Source organism: Podarcis gaigeae (assembly GCF_964106915.1).
Source record: "Podarcis gaigeae genome assembly, chromosome: 1".
Lineage (NCBI taxonomy): Eukaryota > Metazoa > Chordata > Lepidosauria > Squamata > Lacertidae > Podarcis > Podarcis gaigeae.
Window position 1 is genome coordinate 58,832,838 of NC_139678.1, and position 14,288 is coordinate 58,847,125.

A 14,288-nucleotide genomic window follows, 5' to 3' on the forward strand; every position below is an offset into this window, starting at 1 on the left:
TTAATCCAACCATCTGCTCTGCAATGTCTGACAGCATCTCTGCAGGGATTTCCAGGCATACCTGGATGTCCTCACAAGAACCCTGTGAGGTAGGTCAGGCTAGTGGCTACTCAGCCACTAAGCAATGGTCCTCTCCCAAATCATGTTTGACCTTGTGAAATTTGTTTCAATTAAGCCTTGCTTTCAAAACACCCGAAAGAAAATGAAAATAGTCCCAATGACTTCTGAAACTGATTGCTTGGGGAAAGCTGCTCCCTTTCTTTTTAATTAGAGGAGTTTCTGAGAAGTCTGAAGAACTGTGCGTCTCTTAGGAATATATTCACTACCAGCAGTGATTAAGAATCCATTACGTAAAATATCTGTCAGTGCCTTTTCATCAGCTGCGCTTAAAATTAGCTTTCTAATTGTATTGATTTTTGAAAGACATCTGTAACTAGAGATTGAAATGCCATCCCAGTCTGTGGTCAGAGCAGAATATTACTTTTCACATTGTTAGAACATAGAATGGAACCCTTTATTTATATCCTTGCAGGGTTTATTTTAAAGTGTGGCGTCCAGAACAGGACACAGTATTCCAGGTGAGGTCTGACCAAGGCAGAATAGAGTGGTACTATTACTTCCCTTGATCAAGACACTATACTTCTGTTAATGCAACCTAGAATAGCATTAGCTTTTTTTGCTGCTGCATCACAGTGTTGACTCAAGTTAAGTTTGTGGTCCACTAAGACCCCTAGATCTTTTTCACATGTACTGTTGGCAATCCAGGTCCCCCATCTTATATTTGTGCAGCTGGTTCTTCCTGCCTAAGTCTCTTTCTGCCTAAATTCATTATTTCACCTTTAATAAACTCCCATTATCTGGGGCTCCCAAGTTGCACTGGTCAGCTTTTTCTGGACAGGGATGGTGGGACCTGTAGTCCACTTTGTGGGGTTTTTTATGCTCAAAGGTGTATCTGTTTTAATTAATAAATAGCCCATCAACATCTGGGGGACTGCAGGTTCCCCACCCCTCACTTCAATTAATGGAAACTTTTGTGAATGAAATTGATGCCCCAAGAACAAGACCCTTTATGAATGAACCAGCTATAACATAGCTGTCTTAATGGACTTTGTCGTGCCTAAAGCAGAGGCAGTGATAGTGTCCACAGCTTCTGCTACACAAAACATAAAGCCAAGTATTTGAGAAGGCAGCCGCAATAAGCTTACAGGGCACTTTCAAAACTGGCACTGCTTTCTGTAGAATCAGAGAGAGGGAGAGAAGTCTTATTTATGGCTTAAAGCGTCATCCTGTGGCCAAACAAAGAATTAAGATTAGCTGCAGAATTTGAGCATGGCTCTACCAGATGAGTCCCTAAATACCAAACATATATTGAGTCAAAATAAATCCATTCCCAAAATAAACCCATTCATCATAGATGTGTCTAATTTCAGAGCCTTCCTATAAAGCTAAAGAATCTCTGTATTGTCATTCACTAAGCACTTGGTTCTCCCCTTGGAATACTTGATCTGCGATTTCCCCCAAACGCAGATCCATTAATTCTCATGGGGAAATTACTGGGCTCAATCCCCAATGCAGCAAAGCATTCTATCTTGCTACAAGTATTCTAATGTATCCACCTGGTCTTAGTAATGAAACCAAGACTTGCACAACACTCTGTATGTGACAGTGCCAGGTGCTTATATGTACACTGTTTCCTATGCAAGCAGGCCAGACAGGTAAAAGGCAATGTAACTAAGAAGCAGCCCTTGTACAATTAACGAATTGGATCTCTACAGGGTAAGAGGTACAGAACACTTCCCAGTTTTACTCAGAAATAAGCCTCACAGAGTTCAGCAGGATATGGTCTCACACAAGTGCATTGTTTCATTTTATATATTAAATTTGTATACCATCCTTCCAACAAAGATCTCAGGCCAGTTCACAGCATCATCATCACCATCATCATCATCAACAACAACAATTTTATTATTTATGCCCCACCCATCTGGCTGGGTTTTCGCAGCCACTCTGGGCAGCTTACAACATACCTAAAAACATAATAAAAATATCAAACATTAAAAACCTCCTGATACAGGGCTGCCTTGAGATGTCTTCTAAAAGTCAGATAGTTGTTTATTTCCTTGACATCTGAAGGGAGGGTGTTCCACAGGGAGGGAGCCACTACCAAGAAGGCCCTCTGCCTGGTTCCCTGTAATCTCGCTTCTCACAGTGAGGGAACCAGAAGACCCTCAGAGTTGGACCTCAGTGTCTGGGCAGAACAATGGGGGTAGAGATACGCCTTCAGGTACACTGGGCCAAGGTCGTTCAGGGCTTTAAAGAGCAGCACCAAAATACATAATAAAAACAGAAACAAAACAGTAAGGGTATAGCTCTACAGGTCGTCTTCAAACATTTATTGACGGCTTCCAATCATTGCAAAAAGCAAAACAATTTACTCAAAAAATTGCCAGGAACTCATGTATTTTGTACTCATTATATGAGATGATGATGTTGATATTATGCTGTTCTTAATGTTGGAGATAAAGACATTTTTGTGTATAAATATGTAAAAGTCAAGTACCGAAATGTTTCAAGCATAGTTTTATTTAGGAAAACTGTAAGACGAGGACAGTCATTGCAGCATAATTGTTAGGAAGTAAGTCCCACTGAAATCAAGAGAACTCATTAGTGAACAGAGAGCTGTATTCCAAGGAATTCTTCCTCAGAGCAGGCCAACTGAAATCCATGGACTTCCTCTTGGGGTTTACTCCCAGGTAAAGAGCTTTAGCACTGAGTGAAAGGTGACAGTAGAGGCTTTGAAGAAAGTCTCCTGAATGTACATCATTAGGAAATGACCTGCACTATCCTTTGTCAGGACAAGGGAGTTGGCCCCATGATACCTGGAAGCCCAACAACTGTGTGGCTCCAAGAGCAGGAAATCCAACTAGGAAAAAGACAAAGCTAATCAGCGCTTCCACCTCTGTTTTGACAGTCCAGCCTAGGAACTTTGGGAATGGGTGGAATGCTAAGTTAACCAAAGATGGTCTGAGAAGACCTAGTGGCCTTGGAGTGCCACCCAGAGGTTCACTGTGTAACTTTTACATAACAGTTTTACACACACATCACTGTGTATGCTTGTACCATATGCATATACATTCATGTAAGCACACATTCTATATAAAGTGGTACCTCAGGTTAAGAACTTAATTCATTCTGGAGGTCCATTCTTAACCTGAAACTGTTCTTAACCTGAGGTACCGCTTTAGCTAATGCCTCCTGCTGTCGCCACGCGATTTCAGTTCTCACCCTGAAGCAAAGTTCTTAACCTGAGGTACTATTTCTGGGTTAGCGGAGTCTGTAACCTGAAGTGTCTGTAACCTGAAGCGCCTGTAACCCGAGATACCACTGTACATCCAGAGTGTGCTACTCAATGGCAAAAAAATAATTGTGGTACCTCTTGTGGTACCTTCAAGACTAACAAATTTATAATGGCATATGCTTTCCACATACTCAAACCCACTTTGCCAGATCTTTATCACACTTCAAAAATGCATCTCATTACCTTCCAGCTCCCACCTTCCCATTTCTCCTTTATTTATTTACCTGCCAACTACCATTGCACTTCACCCATATCCCATGAAGCGGGCTTGAGCCCATTAAAACAATGTGTTCATCTTTTAAGGTGCCACAAGACTCTCTGATTGCTCTTGTTTACACTGCAAATTTTTTAACTGTTTTATTACTGAATTCCCAGTTTTATCTGTTTTTAGAATACTGTTTTGCTGGTTTTTATGTTGCAACTCTGTTTTTATGAAACTTTAAAAAAAAAGTCTTTAATGCTGTATTTTTTTTGTATACAGCTTACAGATTTTTAAATATTAAGCAGTTTGGAAATGCTTTAAGATAGATACGTAAAAAATAATATTAATAACAATATAAACTAGATAGTCAAAGGCCTGGAAACGATGCCTTATGAGGAACGGCTAAGGGAGCTGGGCATGTTTAGCCTGGAGAAGAGGAGGTTAAGGGGTGATATGATAGCCATGTTCAAATATATAAAAGGATGTCACATAGAGGAGGGAGAAAGGTTGTTTTCTGCTGCTCCAGAGAAGCGGACACGGAGCAATGGTTCCAAACTACAAGAAAAAAGATTCCACCTAAACATTAGGAGGAACTTCCTGACAGTGAGAGCTCTTTGACAGTGGAGTTTGCTGCCAAGGAGTGTGGTGGAGTCTCCTTCTTTGGAGGTCTTTAAGCAGAGGCTTGACGACCATATGTCAGGCGTGCTCTGATGGCGTTTCCGGCTTGGCAGGGGGTTGGACTCGATGGCCCTTGTGGTCTCTTCCAACTCTATGATTCTATGATTCTATGATACATGGTGTTATGTTAAGATTTACAGTATATTAATAAAAAGCATATTAATGAAAATATTTCTTTAAAGCAGGGTAGCGTTGGACCTGGAGGGCCACAGTTCAAGTCTCTCCTCAGGCATGATGCTCACTGAGAGTGACTTTGGGTCAGTCACTAGTTGAGCCTAGCCTACCACATAGGGTTGTTGTAAATTGGGAGGGGGAGAGGGGTCCTTTGAGGAAAGGTGGGATATGAATGCAATAAAGAAAGGAAGAAAAGGAAGGAAGAAGGTTAGACATCTATACAAATACGTGCTGCTTGCTCTTTCCATCACCCCTGAGGAGAGGCCCGGAGATGAGGAGGGGGCCAGGCTGCATGTAGGGATTCCCTTGCTTTGCAATCTTGGGAGGCGTTGCATCAGCCAACGCGCTTCTGGCCACCTTGTGGAACAAAGGCGAGGCAACCTCCCCGCCCCCTAAGTGGGCGATTTTCCGGGTCATTAGTAAATTCCATTGAGATTTAGACTTTCTCCAGCCGGCCTTTTTTCAAGCTCTGTGGTCTCTGGCGGGATACAATGAGCGACCGGGCCAGCCTCGCTCACGCCACTTCCAGAGATGCCAATGGGGAAAGGATGATCTGCTGTTGCCTTAGCAGCACGGGGAAGGGGTATTTAAAAAAAAAAAGGCGCTGGGGCTCTAGTCCATAAAAGGGGCGAAATTCAAAGCAGCCCTTTCTCAACACATATGAAATTGCTTGCATTTTTGCAAGGAGTGGGTCGTGGGAATATGTTTTGGGGAAAGCGAACAGATTGAGGGGGGAGGGAGGGTCAACGCCCCCCCACCCAAACTCTCCTCCCGGAAAGAATTTGGAACGTCTCGGGTGAATTCTGCTGCCTTTGATCTCCCCTCTCACTTCCATTTCTCCATTGATTTCCTCGCTCTTCCTATTCTTCGCGCCTCCTGGTGCACTCGGCTTTTCAAAGTTTTCTTTCTCGCTTCCCGCGCACCCATTTCTCCTCCCTCTGATCCTAGCTTTGGAAGCACGCTTGCTAGTCTTCCGAAAACTTTGCTCGTCGTGCGCGTTTTTTAAAGCCACGCTGGAAGAGCGGTCAGCGAATTGCTTTGGCAATAAAATAAAGCGCGCGGGAGAAATGCAACCCGAAGGGGTGTCCCGGGGCTTGTGATGTAATCCTTATCGATCCAGCGGGGCGGGTATTGGCCCTAGTCCTGCGATGGAGCAGTGTCTATATTGGAATTAGCCTTATCGATTGGGCTGATAAGGAGACCTATAAAAGGCCACGGATTGGCTTTGCCTCTCCTGCAATCGCTCCTGAAGCAAGTCGCTCCCAAAGCCCTGAGCTTCACCACCACCCCGCCCTGTCTTTTTTGGCCACCTCGGTCTTCTTCTTCTCCGCGGGAACCTTTGCGCCTCTGCCTGCGTTTGCGCTGCGGTGGAACTCCTCTCCTCGGCGAAAGATGTGGCCGACTTTGCGCAAAGCTGGCGCGCTCCTGGCTCTGGTGGGGCTTTGCTTGGTCACGCTCGCCCGGTCCCTGCCCCTCACCGATGCTGGACCACATGTCAACTATGGCTGGGGAGAGGCCATAAGATTGAGGCACCTCTACACCGCCGGCAGACACAGCTCGTTCAGCTATTTCTTGAGGATCAACAGCGACGGCCGAGTGGACGGCGCCAGCGCCCAGAATCTGCATAGTAAGTAACCGGGCTCGCCAAAGCGCCGCGCAATTTTGCAGGGCCACTTCTCTTCTTCGGTTCCTGAGCCATGGGCGGGGGCGGGGGGGGCAGCTGACCCCCGCTAGATCAAGTAATAAATACTTAACTAAATGTTAAAAAAATAAAAGTAGAAAGATTTTGACACATTTTTTCTGAGTACTTGGGGACAAAAGAAAAGAATTTCAAACAATTGCTATTGAGATATTTCATTCCGAATCTGCTAGACAGAGCCGGACAGCGGATGGTGACAGGTGAGTGCCTGCCCCCCCCCCCCATAAAATCCTGGCTATGCCAATGTGCGGGTCCTTGATGTGTATCTGGGGGGGGGGGGAATAGGTGAGTGCAGGTTGGGACAGGGATCTAAAACACCGACGGGCTTGCAAAGTCGCGCGCGCTAGAGAGGGAGAGGTTGTTTCCCGCAGAGCCAACTTTCCCGTCTCCACCTCACCGTTTACTAACGCTGCGTTTGTTTCGCTGCGCAGGTTTGCTGGAGATCCGAGCTGTGTCCGTTCGTACGGTGGCGATCAAGGGCGTGGAAAGCTCTCGCTACCTCTGCATGGAAGCGGAGGGAAGGCTGCGCGGGCTTGTAAGTTGTGACGGGGGGGCCCTCGACCTAGGCACGCCGAGAACCCCCCGGGGGGGAGGGTTTTGCATGCATACATTCGCTCCCCACAACGGCTCCTGGCGATTTGTATCCAGCGCTCCCGGGCCAGACAAAACAATAGCAGCCTGGCCAAATTTATTTTACTCCCACACAACAAAGCAGTCTAAACACGTCGCGTCACGATCTTAAACGGGTTTGAAAGGAAACCTATTATTATTATTATTATTATTATTATTATTATTATTATTATTATTATTATTAATTTATTTAAGCTCTGGGCTCCGGGCTTAGGCAACAGAAAGAATTTTTAAAATCCAATCACGAGGTAATTTGGGAACTCCAGTCTCGCTGGTGATAAGGTTCAGGCAAAGGGAAGAGTCCACGCTGGATAGGATTAAGGTAGCATGGTCATAAAATAACCATTAAGGTAATAACAAATAACTTTGAACTGAACAAAAGAGGAAATGGAGGAATAGCTTCTTCTTTGCCCTTACTCTGTGTATTTTTTTCTCTATGAATAGTGGCAGAACCAGCAGCATTCCAGAATTTTGACTACAGTACTAAGATTTACGATTTGTTTAGATTTCTTTTCTGAACTATTTAAAGGGGCTCCAGGCTGGATGGTTGATCTTTATCTCATTCTGTCCTCACAGCAACCCTTAAGGTAGGTGAGGCTGAGAGATAAGGATGTACCCAAGGCCACCCAGTAAGCCTGCCCGACTAAACAGAGATTTGAACAGGGCTTCCCATGTCAAAATACAACTAGCACATCACACCCATAACATTACGGAAGGTGTTTGCACCCTGAGATCTTTATTACATAACATTTGTTCCAGCTCCAATTTCTTACTCTTTTTATCCTGTTTTTGATTAGGAACATGTATGTGAAGGTGTAACTTTTTGCACCAACACATGATTCCCAATGTTTAAAGCTAGAAAAGACATTATTCAATCTTGGTGTGAAATAACTTGGCGTGATTTTGGTCAAAGTTAAGGACTTATAAATTCCAGTGAATTTGATGGGACAGTTAATCATGGGCTTAAATTTCTCCAATTGGACTGGGATATATGCCAAATATTTATTGCATGGAATTACTAAATTAGCACAAAATCTTCTTGCTCTTCAGGTTATTCTGCAGATAATCTGCCAAAGATTGCTCCTTTTAAGAGCAAATGCATTCCTTCCCACCCCCAGCTCCCGAAATCTAGGTGTGGTTTTGTAGAAATCTAGCTATTGGTGAAGGAAATCGGCACCTTTTGTTGCTTTCTTAACTGACGTTGAGGGAATCTGTGATGGACTCAAAAGTTTGTCTATAGTGTCTGCAGCTGTCTTCCCCCAGCCTGGTGACTTCCAGACACTTTGGACTACAACTTCCACCTGTCCCAGCCAGCGCAGCTATTCCAAAACATCTGGAGAGGCATCAGGTTGGGGAAAAGCTGGTCTACACAGTGGTAGCTGATGCAATGCCCACAGAGACTTGTTGGGCAGAAGACAGGGAGACTGATGATAGGCAGATGCAGAGCTAATGCCAGGTAGAACTAATTCTAGGTTTGTCCTCATCCTCTTCCCTGCCAAGTCCTAAAAGGGCAACAGAGCGACTAAGGAGGAGAAGCCGAAAGCCAAGGTCACCCTCTGGACCAGTTCAAAGCACAAAGGCAGGCAAAGGGGGGCTGGCTGAGATGGGCAGAGGGCTGCCTGATTTGCCTCCACCAGATCTACAGGCTCTCTGCTATAATTGTAATGGGGCATTCTTAAGCTCTTCTACGCAACCCTTTTTCATTCAGTTGATACAGAGCGTTTCCGTGTTTAGATGAGGGCATGAGCTAAGGACAGAAGTTGCAGTCCTGCCATGGCCTTCAGTGGAGCACGGACTGCATGCCAAAAGCTACACACATCTAGCCCAAAGTAATTCCCATTGAGTTCAATGAGGCGTACAGGGAAATGGATGCAGGATTGAAGCCCAGATTTCCAAAAATCAATCACGGTACCTTTAGTTTTAATGTCTCTAACAGTGCAATCCTGGGCATGTTTTCTCAAAAGAAAATCCCCATGGGGCTTACTCCGAGGTGTGTATGTGCCCAGGATAACAGATAACCGATAACAGAGCAATCCAACCCCCTCTTGCGCTGGGTGGCAGCGGTGGAAATGTTCCTTCTCTGAGCTCTCCTGTCTAAGTCAGCCTTCTACCAGGCATGTGGGCAGGAGTGCCACTGGGGGAGGGGATTCCTTCAAGCAGGGCTGAGCCACCCCATGATTCATTGAACCCTGAGCCAGTCTCACTGCTGTAGCATGACGGCACTGGGCCATGTTGCTCCATGAGCAACTTCAAGCTGGCACAGTGATCTTCCTGTCCCTGAGCTTCTGCCTCCGCTACTGTGTGCAGCAGGGCTACGGATAGGGTGACTGCTCAGTGCCGCCACCAGGAGGGAACAGGCTTGAATTGCAGCCTACATCACTAAGGTCCACAGAGCTCTAATCCCCATTCGGTTTGAAAAGCCTACATAACCTACTTGGAGGATAATGTATTCTTTCCTACCCTTGTATATCTGAGAACTGAGATGCTGCTGAAAAATCACCCTAGATAACCAGCATCAGATCTCAAAGTCTGATATGTGTCATTCTTATTTAGTTAACTTCATAAGAAGACTAATTTAAGAATATATGGCACTCTGCTCTGTAGGAAACCAGATTTGTTGTGAGGTGGATTGCTGCGGTTTTATTGATGTTGAGTCAGTTTTAAGTAGGTCAATCAGCCTAATCTAACCAGGATAGTGAGGGGTCTGGACATCAAGTCCCATGAGTAAGGCATGAAAGTGCTGTGTATGTTTAGCCTAGAGAAGAGACTATTAAGGGGAGATATGAGAGCTCTCTTCAAATATCTGAAGTGGTGTCAGACAATGGAGCAGACTTGTTTTCTGTTGCTCAAGAGGGAAGGATTAAAAATAATGGGTGGAAATTGCAAGGAAGCAGATTTCTGCTACACGTTAGGAGAGACTTCCTAATGGCCTGAGACGCTAAGACAGCAAAACAGGCTGCCTCGGGGAGTGGTGGTCTCTTCTTAACTGGAGGGTATTAAGCAGAGACGAAAGAGTCATTGGTCATGGGTGTCGCCATTGCATCCTGCAGTTACAGATCTTGCACTGGGGAGGTCTGGATTGGATGACCCCAAGGTCCCTTTCCAGCCCAGTAATCATATAACTGCTTACCAGCACAACAGCTCAAATCACACTTATAGATGGTGGTGCCCTATTGAAATCAGTGCATTGAAATGTAAATGCATATTGGGCAGTGCTGCTATTTTCACTTGAGCTTAAATTGTAGAGTTGGAAGGGACCACAAGTACCATCTAGTCCAATCATGCTTTCAAAGTGCTGTTTATGTGGTCTTCCAGCAGATGATGATATAGAAATTTAACAGGGACCTTGGGATATACTAGTATCTCCATCCCCATTCATAACTCTCTAACGTGCATATCTTACATGCCTCAATGTTATTTTTCAACAGTAAACACAGATATAAATAATGGGTTTTAAGTTTGGTCTCATTCAAGCTGCTGTCTGTAAATAGTGACAGAACTTGTTGTAAACCGCCTCTTGGTTAAGAACTAACATTACTTTTTAAACTACAGTAGTACCTCAGTTTTCAAATGTAATCCGTACTGGAAGACCGTTTGAGTTCCAAAAACATCTGAAAACCAAGGTGCAAAGGGGGGCCTGCAAATTTAATAGAGAAAATTGAGAAAAATACAATGGTACCTCAGCGGAAGCCATTTGACTTCTGAGGTGCATTTGAAAATGGAAGCATTTACATCCAGGTTTATGGCGTTCAAAAATTGAAATGTTCATCAACAGAGACGTTCGAAAACTGAGGTACTACTGTATAGTTTCTGTATAGATCTGTATCATTCACATTACAAAAAGTAAGGCTACACTTGAAAATAATCCCCTTTGAACACTTTAGAATTCATTTCTTTGTAAACATGCCTGAGGACTGCCTTGCAAGTTAAACTGTTATTGCCATACTGAATTTTGTTCTGCATTGTGACTGTGTGAAAATTAATGAAATAACTCAACAGTTAAAGGCAGTTACCGTAAGTGACTTGCATGGCAGCAGCCTCACATCTCAAGATGTTTCCCTAATCTAGACAAAAACCAAAAACATGTTTTTCCACATGCCTGATAGCCCAGTCCACATCTGAAGTGCTGCACTTTAAGCCTATTTAGTCATTAAGATATTTCTCCTCTAGCCTCTTCTACTTCTTAATGATGATTGTCAGCATAATATGTTACACGTGTAGGGGGGAAAGTATGACACAGGGACTTGGCAGGTAAAGAGTTCATGCACGAACACCATTTCTCTTATCATTGAAGCCCCAGACGCAATCAGCGATACTTCTGAGTTGACAGAGAGTTCAGTCACCTCTAATGACCGAACCAGAATAGTACCAGAGTTTTAAGAAAAACAGCAGTGACACAGAGAACCTGGAACAGACTAAAATCACCATCCTGTTTTGTTTTTTGTTTGTTTTTCTTTTATTATGTGCTAATCTTTCTGTGTTAGCTAGCACATTTTTTGGTTCCAATACTCAGAATATATGTTAACACTACATAACCAATTCTCACTCTGTGACATTATAAAATACAAAGCCTCATTTTGTCAAAGTCAAAGGGATTTTTTCAATTAAGTTAGCTTACTAAACATGGTTCATGTCTAATTTTTAAATGCTGGCCACATTGCAGGGACTGTGTGCACACTGTTTAAAAATGCTTATCATTTAAATTTTATATTTTAAAATATCAGTGGTTCTCTGACATAATACTGGAAGTTGAAATGTTGTCTGGATACCGCTGTGCTGATGCAATGGCGATGGAGATGAAAGTGCTCTGCTGTCACCATAATCATGGAGATGGTCTCAAAATAGTGCTTAGTCTGTGTTCGGCGAACCCATGTTAGATCTTTCTCCATTTGTGTTCTAGTTGTCAACTCTATTGCTTCATTGCCCTAGTATATAAAGAGGCAAATCAAGTTCTGGTAAATGGAAGAGGACACCTAGGACTCCAATAAAACACAGAAATCCCCCTAGAGTCTAACACCACAAACTTGATAGGGCATAGTTGGGATAGGTTGACACAACTTAGGTTATCCAGTCAGGACTTGGCAATGGCAGCCTGTTCAGCAACCTCATCAGAATCAAGACATGTATGACAGTTGCTTTAACTATGCAGCAATCTGTTTTACCATGAACCTTTCCCCTATTATTTGCCTTTAGCTTCTAGTAGCCTGTGGTGTCTCATGAACTCCAGTAAACTTTGGTTCAAGTGCACATTGAGCTGCAATGCTTTTGCTATATTTACATAGCGAAAACAAGCCTTCTCAGCTAGGAACTGTGGGTTGCTGTGATGGGCCATTGTGGCTTCAAAACAGTTCTTGCTTTACAACCAGTTAGCAGAGTAAGAGAAATCAAATTGAATCTTACTGCATAAATCTATTAAAGCAGAACCACACCTATTCATAACTCCACGGAGCACTTCCATTCTCCATGTTTGGGTTATAAATGACTCCTTGTATCTTCCTGCACTAGTCTGTATCAAATTTAGCTCTATGGAAGAATGGTTCCCAATTAATAATAATAATAATAATAATGATAATAATAATTTATTATTTGTACCCCGCCCATCTGGCTGGGTTTCCCCAGCCACTCTGGGCGGCTTCCAACAAAGATTAAAAATATATTAAAGTGTCACACATTAAAAACTCCCCTGAACAGGGCTGCCTTCAGTTGTCTTCTAAATGTTAGGTAGTTGTTTATCTCTTTGACATCTGGTGGGAGGGCGTTCCACAGGGCGGGCACCTCTACCGAGAAGGCCCTCTGTCTGGTTCCCTGTAACCTCATTTCTCGTAATGAGGGAACCACCAGAAGGCCCTTGGTGCTGGACCTCAGTGTCCGGGCAGAACGATGGAGGTGGAGACGCTCCCTCAGGTATACTGGGCCGAGGCCATTTAGGGCTTTAAAGGTCAACACCAACACTTTGAATTGTGCTCGGAAACATACTCGGAGCCAATGTAGGTCTTTCAAGACCGGTGTTATATGGTCCCGGTGGCCACTCCTGGTCACCAGTGTAGCTGCCGCATTCTGGATTAGTTGTAGTTTCCGGGTCACCTTCAAAGGTAGCCCCATGTAGAGCACACTGAATAGATTATTCCATAAGACAGGTGATTTGGCTAAACACTGTTGCATCATATGCCATTTAAGAGTGCAAAAAATGTATAAAGCCAATGTGTAATATTTTTCACTTCCTCTCAGCTCAGTTATTCTACAGAGGATTGCTCCTTTGAAGAGGAGATGCGCCCAGATGGCTACAACATCTACAAGTCCAAGAAATATGGAGTCTTGGTGTCCTTAAGTACTGCCAGGCAAAGGCAACAAAATAAAGGGAAAGACTTTCCACTGTCTCATTTCTTGCCAATGATCAACACTGTGCCGGTGGAGTCAACCGATTTTGGAGATTACGGCGACACTGGGCAGCATTTGCAATCCGGAGTTTTCAGTCCCCCTCTTGAAACTGACAGCATGGATCCCTTCGGCATCACCTCAGATGTATCCGTGAAAAGCCTTAGTTTTGGGAAATGAGAACAAGTGAGTTGTGTTTCATAAACAAAAGCATTACCAGCAGGATATTATTTCTAGCAGTGATATTTCACACATGGCTACATTCAGATGCGGCACTACCCTTTCTCGTCAAATGGCATGAAGACTTACAGACACACAGGCACGGTATTTAGAAAGCTTTCCTCAAAAATATGCCATTTAATTCAGGAATGTCAAAAATGCATAGCGTGCAGGTATTTCTTCTGCCTTGGAGGATGCTTGGAGGGATAAGATCGTGAATATTTTGCTTTACTGCTTGCTTGCTTGCTTCCTTCCTTCCTTCCTTCACCTCTGAGGCCTGATGACAGATGTAACAAATGTGATTCATCAGTGTCAGAAATTAAAGAGGAGCAGCCAGTTAAAGGAAGCTAAACAAGTAACCACTGACAACACTTAACACACAATCTTTTCACAAACCTCTGCTACTGGTATTCAGAAGATTAGCTATTGAAATGCAATTTCTGCCCTTGGATATTTGATCCCTACAAGAGGTCACATGAACCACAGGGAATGGGACAAATGAAACTAACAAGCAGTTGTGTTCTTCAGGTTTTCTTCTATGGAATTGACTAAACATACGGGAACACTATGTACTCTAGCTCTGTCCCCTGACACCATTCCAGTTACCATCCATGAATCTGGTTGGGAGTCTGCTGTGCTCATGGAGGCTCCCCTCCCCCATTTTAGAACCATGGTTTTCCAGGGTTCTCAAGCACACAGTGGGTGTTCTCCATCAGTAATTGAGGCTCCCCACTTCGGACATTTGCCCTCTAACTTGTAGAGTGACCAGAATGGTAATGGGGTGAAACTAGCAACCTGTTTGCTGTGCTGCCCCTTTGAGTGTTTAGTGAACTGAAGTTCAGAGTACCTGAACGATGGTTGCCAAAAGAGTAGGCCAACCTTCAGCTTACACAGGGTTCTTCATCAGGCAGAACACGTGCACAATTCCAAAACGCTATTTGTTGAAAGAGCAA

At 43.9% G+C, this 14,288-nt stretch overlaps 1 protein-coding gene across 1 annotated transcript; it reads left to right on the forward strand.

Moving 5' to 3' along the window:
- Positions 1-5,031: 5,031 nt before the first annotated feature.
- On the forward strand, positions 5,032-13,636 carry FGF19 (fibroblast growth factor 19). Its single transcript, XM_083728695.1, has 3 exons — positions 5,032-6,039; positions 6,543-6,646; positions 12,970-13,636. The coding sequence occupies exons 1-3, from the start codon at positions 5,805-5,807 to the stop codon at positions 13,294-13,296; spliced, it is 666 nt and encodes a 221-aa protein (XP_083584821.1). The 5' UTR covers positions 5,032-5,804; the 3' UTR covers positions 13,297-13,636.
- The last annotated feature ends 652 nt before the right edge of the window (positions 13,637-14,288 follow it).

Excerpts from the sequence above, each read along its gene's own strand:
- FGF19 (XM_083728695.1), top strand. The coding sequence starts at position 5,805 with ATGTGGCCGACTTTGCGCAAAGCTGGCGCGCTCCTGGCTCTGGTGGGG. Across the intron at positions 6,040-6,542 it reads CAGCGCCCAGAATCTGCATA|GTTTGCTGGAGATCCGAGCT; the intron begins GTAAGTAACCGG and ends TTCGCTGCGCAG. Across the intron at positions 6,647-12,969 it reads AGGGAAGGCTGCGCGGGCTT|CTCAGTTATTCTACAGAGGA; the intron begins GTAAGTTGTGAC and ends ACTTCCTCTCAG.